At 49.5% G+C, this 6,302-nt stretch overlaps 2 protein-coding genes and 1 pseudogene across 2 annotated transcripts; 2 read left to right on the top strand and 1 right to left on the bottom strand.

The window, feature by feature from the left end:
* Positions 1-205: 205 nt before the first annotated feature.
* On the top strand, positions 206-1,056 carry LOC112346684 (early light-induced protein, chloroplastic-like). Its single transcript, XM_024676188.1, has 2 exons — positions 206-646; positions 720-1,056. Exons 1-2 carry the CDS (start codon positions 254-256, stop codon positions 1,011-1,013), a joined length of 687 nt encoding a protein of 228 aa, XP_024531956.1. The 5' UTR covers positions 206-253; the 3' UTR covers positions 1,014-1,056.
* Positions 1,057-2,397: 1,341 nt separating this feature from the next.
* LOC112346651 (pentatricopeptide repeat-containing protein At4g02750-like) lies at positions 2,398-3,738 on the bottom strand. The gene is made up of 2 exons (XM_024676131.1): positions 3,580-3,738; positions 2,398-3,489 (listed from the first exon to the last, which is right to left on the bottom strand). Exons 1-2 carry the CDS (start codon positions 3,736-3,738, stop codon positions 2,398-2,400), a joined length of 1,251 nt encoding a protein of 416 aa, XP_024531899.1.
* A 909-nt stretch (positions 3,739-4,647) lies between these two features.
* On the top strand, positions 4,648-6,302 carry LOC9642292 (annotated as a pseudogene).

Genomic DNA, 6,302 nt, shown 5'->3' with positions numbered 1-6,302 from the left:
GTATAGAGAGGAACTTTGTCTTGTAAAATCAAATAACTTTTACCTGTGGCCATTTTCACCGCACAAGATGCGACACATACAGTGGACACGAGCCGAAACCTCGATTTTGCCACGTATGGAAAGTCAATTTTGCCACGTTATACAATCCCCACTCCGTATAAATAGCTGTGTGTCATTTGCCATCAAACATCAAAGAAAGTAGCTCATTGTTGCACTGTTGAATTTTGTTCTAGCTAGCTCCCAGCTCAAAAAAATGGCACTCGTCACAGGCAGCGGTATCGCAGCTCTCTCTTCTTCCTCGCTCATCTCCAACAAAATCCATGTCCAATCGCAATCGCCCACAAGCTCCATCGGGACAAGAAATCTAGTAGTAGTAAGAGCGTCCTCGAACAAATCAAGGGATGGTGGCGATGGCGGCATCAGTGGCGTTCTCGACGGCACCAAGAAGGAGATAACCCGCGAGGAGGTGCTCAAGAACCAGGCCGAGAACGAGTCGGAGAAGCGCTCCGTGTTTGGAGCCGTCCCATCGTCCGGATCCTTCTATCCCAGGCCAGAGGTCGAGAGGCGACCAGAGACTGGCGATCGATCGTTCCCCAGCTTGATGGCGTTCGATGGAGCCGGCCCGGAAACGATCAACGGAAGACTGGTAAGCGATTGGTGATTTTTCTTCGCGTTTTTTTCTAGATCAACCAAGTAACTAACGTGAACTTGTCAAACAGGCAATGGTAGGATTGGTGTGGGCATTCGCAGTGGAGCGAATGACGGGACAAACGGTGGCGGAGCAGCTCTACTCGCCGGGGAGCACTGGTCTTTTCCATTTTCTGGCGGTGGCACAGCTATTCGCGTACGCGTCGCTGGTGCCCATGTTTAAGGGCGAGAGCCCGGACAGCAGATCGTTTGGGCCATTTAGAGCCATGGCGGAGCGCTGGAATGGGCGAACCGCGATGCTTGGCTTCCTCGCCTTGGTGATCACCGAGTTTTTCACCAAGACTCCAGTGTTTCACATTATGTAAATTTAATGGTTCCTAGTTTAAACTGTTCTAGATTTTCACTTCACTACATTGAAGCTTCTTTACAAAGATTGCTGCGTGAACGATGCTCTTTCGAATCGAAATTGACAAAGATTCTTGTGTCTTCATTACGCTAGAGTTCTCAACCTCCAACGAAACACCATCCCCGAGATTCCCGCCCGCAAGAATCCTAAAAACTTGATGGAGCCACACCCTAGCAGTGTGTTGAGTCTGGAGCAGCCGCTGGTCCAGGTAGAGCAAGGGAGGGTCAAGAAATTTGGTGGCGATGGCGCCCTCGTGAGCGAAGAGGTGTCACAATTCCTCCTGGGTGAGCTTCTTTTCGAGATCCAAAGGCACGGCAGCGCTTACGGCAGTCTCAAAGGAAGTACGCGGGCATGGCTCCTCACGGCTTTGCTCTCCAACTTACTCGCGCGATTCTCTCCAAAGCCCGGAGAGCTCATCGACGGAGAACCACGGAAGTACAAAGCCAAAGCCACCTCCGCTCGCTGCGAGCAGGAGCTTAACGACGTGATCAAATGCCACACTCACGATTTCAAGCTAGACAAGAGTCTTCCCAGCGCTGTTCTTGTGGTGGTGCAAGGCGGGAGGGACGAAACCAAGTGGCCGGACTGCATGTACCAGGCACTGAGCCAGACGGGCATGGGGGCAGCGATCAGGAACTCGTCGGCAAACAGGCTCCACTGCCTGGTGCTCGGCGATGGCTGGTGGGGCTGTGCAGAGATCCATCCTCTCGGCTACGTGATGGTCAAGCCTGGCAAGCCCGGAAACAAGATCTCGAGCAGCAGCGTCAAGGAATTCAGACGTCAGCTTGAATCCAAAGGGACGATCAAAAGCGGTAGTGCCAAGCTCCTCTGGGAGAGCTTCCAGCGCTATCCAGACAAGAAGAGCTTGTTGGTGGAGCTGGAGGAACGAGTGAGGCTGCGAACCGAGGAGGCGGCCAGGGCACTCAACGCCAGGCTCGTTTTCGACAAGATTGTGCACAACGAGGATATCGAACGCAGCTTCTCGCCTGTGACTGAGAAGAGAAGACTGCTGCTCGTAGGAGCGATTGTTTGTGACAGCACGGTCTACGAGAGCAGCATTCTGAGCTTCCCGGTGGCGCACAAGGTAAGCGCCAATGACAAGCTTCTTGTTTCGGGTCTCCTCCGGATGTTTTTTGGCAACCGGGTGCTGCACTGGACGCTCCCCGGGATCCAGACACTGGTTGCCACACGCGACAAAGAGCTTAAAGAAAGAGTGAATGGCGTGCTAATGCCGTAGACTTTGTTACGTTGGCGTAGAGTTTCGTGCTGCCGAGAATCGATAGCCATGAACAATTGAACAACCATCACGACGAAATGGTCGAAGTTTGAGATCTTGCTTAGAACTAGGAGACCATCATGTTGGCTGCAAGGACATAACCAGTAGCTCCTCTCGGATCCTTGTCAATGACATTCTTGGCAACGAAATTCCCAAACTCAACGGAGGATCTGTAGCTCCTACATGCCCCCAAGAGGCACTTCCAGTCCACAGTCTCGGGCTCGAAGGGCATGGTTTTGAGCAGCTCCTGGGCAGAATGCAAATACCCGGCTCTCCCCAAGACATCGATCATGCACCGAAAGTGGAGCTTCACGGGCTGTACATGGAAGTCCATCTCTATCGACACGAAGCAAGATCTTGCCGCGTAGACGCTGCCAACGTGGCTGCATGCCACGAGCGCACAGCCAAAGCATCCATCCACGGACACGTCCATGGCGTTCATGGAGTGGAAAACGTATAGTGCCTCGTCGGACCTGCCGTTCTGTGCGTAAGCTGCAAGCAGTGTGGTCCATGCAACCACGTCCCTTTCGGGCATACGCAAGAACAAGGACCCGCAACGACAAAAATGCCCATTAAGGGCAAATGCGGTCATAAAAGCAGTCCACGACACCAAATCATGATTTGTACCACTTTCAAACAGATATTTGGCTTCTACTACACATCCATTTTCCGCAAACGCGCTGAACATTGCTGTTTTTATTTCAGTGCTCTCAATATGTGCAGCTCTGGAAAATTGTCTTGCCTCGTCTAGGTGCCCCATTAGGGCGTATGCAGAAATTAATGCGCATAATGGTACAGTGTTTTGCTCCGGCATAGTTTCAAAATAGATTCTCGCTTCCTCCAATTGGTCCCTGCAAGCAAGAAACGATACCACAATATTCCAGGATACCATATTTTTCTCGAACGCAAAAGTGAAAAGGTCCATGTCTCGCTCAAAATCCCCATTCGTGGCATATGCAGTCAAAAGTATGTTCCACGTTACAATATCTTTTTCCAAAATATAATTGATCATAATTTCTAATTGCTGCACTCTATTAGCTTTCGCCAAGGCTGCTAGCACGGCATTGCACGCCAAAGTGTTCCAATACGGCATGCAGTACGGCAATCGTAAGGATTCTTCCAAATACCCATACTGAGCAGCTGCGGCAACTATGGTTGGCTGCGTATAGTAACAATGGTCACGTAGATCAGGCAAAGAAAATATTTAACCGGATGCCATGGAGAGATATAGTGTCGTGGACAAGTAAACGAGGTCGTGTAGAAAGATACTTTGGGCATATTCTGGGTATCCGGCCTCGGCATATGCTCTGACCATGGAAGTCCACGAGGCTAGATTCCCCTCCGGCATGTTCTCAAACACGAGCTTGGCAGCATCTAATTTGCCGCAGTCTAAGTAGAGACCCAGCATTGTGTTCCAGGAAACTAATTCCTCTGGGGCATGTTCTCCCAAACCTTTTGGGCATGGCCATTGCGGAATCTCTCGGCCTGGTTTGCGAGCCGGATCATGGCGTATGCCGCAAGCAAAGTATTGAAGCATGCAAGATCTCTTTCGAGCATCATGTCAAAGATATTCTCTGCTACAGACAGCGAGCCGGCTCGAACGTGCGCCACGAGCATCGCAGTCCACAGCACAAGATTGTGCAAAGGCATAAGGCAAAGCAGTTCTCAGGCGCTATCAAGATGCCCAGCTTGGGCATAAGCAGAGATAATGGTGGACCATGAAATGAGATTCGGCTGAGGTATGCTCTCAAACGTTTGATGGGCCAAATCTAGCAATCTGTATCGTGAATAAGCCGCGAGCATTGCATTACAGCATGCAGTATCTAGCTGAGGCATTCTTTCGAAAACATGTTTCGCTTCTGGCAATTGCCCTTTCCTGGCATAATCACAGATCGTAACCATGCTCGATGATATAGAGGCCATTTTATCGCATTGTTTTTGCCACATAAAATTTTAGCCTTGTGTATGAGGTATGTAGCTCTCCATTGAAGTGAAAAATACATAGTAAGTTGTTATTATGGTTTAAGCATGATAAATCATTCTTGTACACATCTATCACAATAAGGAGGAGTTGCCAAACTTTCTGAGTTGTCGAATCTAGCTAATCACAACCATCTGATGGGGGGTAACTGTAAAGGGGTTATTTTTTTAACCAAGTGAATAATCATGCTAATGTTTGCTCCCGCCAATGGGAGGTGGCCAAGTAGGAGAAGAAGGCCTAGCGACACGTGGCACATGCAAAGTGTTGACTGGAGATTGCTGCTCCACGGCGTCACTCTGGGCAGGATCAAGTCCGTCACGGCCCTTGGAGCGTGCTGTGGATCAAGATTTCTTCCGGTAGGTAAGCAAATCCACTCCCAAATCGTTGTTGCTAGCTGGGATTCGAGCTTGATCGTGTCTACTGCACTGATTGACATGTATGCTGCATGTGGCAGCTTGCGAGGCGCAATTGGTGTGTTCCAAGGGATGAAGAAGAAAGATGTGGTGGCCTGGAAGTGCAGTAAGTCGCGGAATTGGATATTTTCTTGAGCCTCTCATCATCTTGGGATTGTTTGGAAAGAAGCCGCTTTCGATCACATTGAGAGGTATGTTTTCCTCCATATCCATATCGTTTTTTTCCTTTTCCTTCCTTGTTTCTTTCTTCTTCATGTTTCGATTTCCAAGTCTCTCGGTTGTTAACTAGGATTCTTTGTGGCCTGTGACAGGCATTACAAATGACAGCAGGGACCCCTGCGTCGACACCTTTCGCACAGCAACACTGCCAAAATGCTTAAGCACTTTGGTGTTCCAATTGAAGGCCTAGAACTCAAGGTTGTTGCCCGTGGAGCTCCTCCCTTTGGTGGTAGTGAAGTCATCCTCAAAGTTCCCATTGTCCCCAAGAGCCTCACGGTAGTTTCTCCAAACTCCTCTTCTTTTCTTTCTCTCCTCGTTAAGAATCCTTCGCCAGGCTGCTACATGGGTGGATGAGGGCATGGTGAAACATATCTGAGGAGTAAGTTACTCCACATGTGTCTCACCTCATATGGCCAATTGAATGTGGCGTGCTAAATCGCTTGCTCCCCAACGTGTACATCTTTACTGATCACTACACTGGTTCGGAGTCCGGGAAGTAAGTTCCATGATTTTGTGCTGCAAAGTAAACTTTTTTCATCTTGCTTCCTTTGTCATGGCACAGATCTCCGGGCTATGGGATCTCACTGGTGGCAGAAACGACCACCGGCTGCATTTTAAGCTTCGAGTGTGCGGCTACGCATTCAGGAGCATCTGAGCTCCAGCTTCCAGAGGACCTAGGGACGCAAGCAGCCATGTCCTTGCTACAGGAGATAAATCTGGGAGGAGTTGTAGATTCAACTCACCAGGTATCTATCTGTGAAGCTGGAAAGGAAAGAAGGCAATCTCACAAACTTTCCTGTTTGCCATACAGGGTTTGCTGTTCATCCTCTGTGCTCTGTGCCTGGAAGATGTTTCCAAAGTCAGGGTTGGTAAGCTCTCTTCTTACAGTATCAAGACGCTGCAACACATCAAAGAATTCTTGGGAGTGCAGTTTAGTATCAAGCCTGACCCGGCGACAGGCACGGTTCTACTTACGTGCATTGGAAGTGGCTTCCAAAATCTCTATAGGAAAGTTTCATGAGTCACTGGGGCCATAGCTCTAACAAAAGGAAACCAAATCAGTTACATGGAACTTTTTCTTACCACACTAGAAGCCATCGGTCTTTTCTAGTAGCAGCACGTCTACTCTCCTTGATGTGCACAGCGATTCGAGCTACGGCCTCAAACTCCAGCCAGCCATCCACGACGATCATCTGCCTCTCATCATCATCATTTGCTGATGCTCCCACTGAAGATAAGAAGCTGGAATACACTTTGGATGCGTTCACTATGTCCGTCACTACCAGCCGGGCGCTCTCGAAGTCCGGATGGCGGTGAGCTCCTGGAGGAACTTGAGCATGCAGCTGAAGATCGAGAACA

Source organism: Selaginella moellendorffii, unplaced genomic scaffold (assembly GCF_000143415.4).
Source record: "Selaginella moellendorffii unplaced genomic scaffold, v1.0 SELMOscaffold_16, whole genome shotgun sequence".
Lineage (NCBI taxonomy): Eukaryota > Viridiplantae > Streptophyta > Lycopodiopsida > Selaginellales > Selaginellaceae > Selaginella > Selaginella moellendorffii.
The sequence above is the reverse complement of the archived record's forward strand: the minus strand, read 5'-3'. Positions and strand labels throughout refer to the sequence as shown.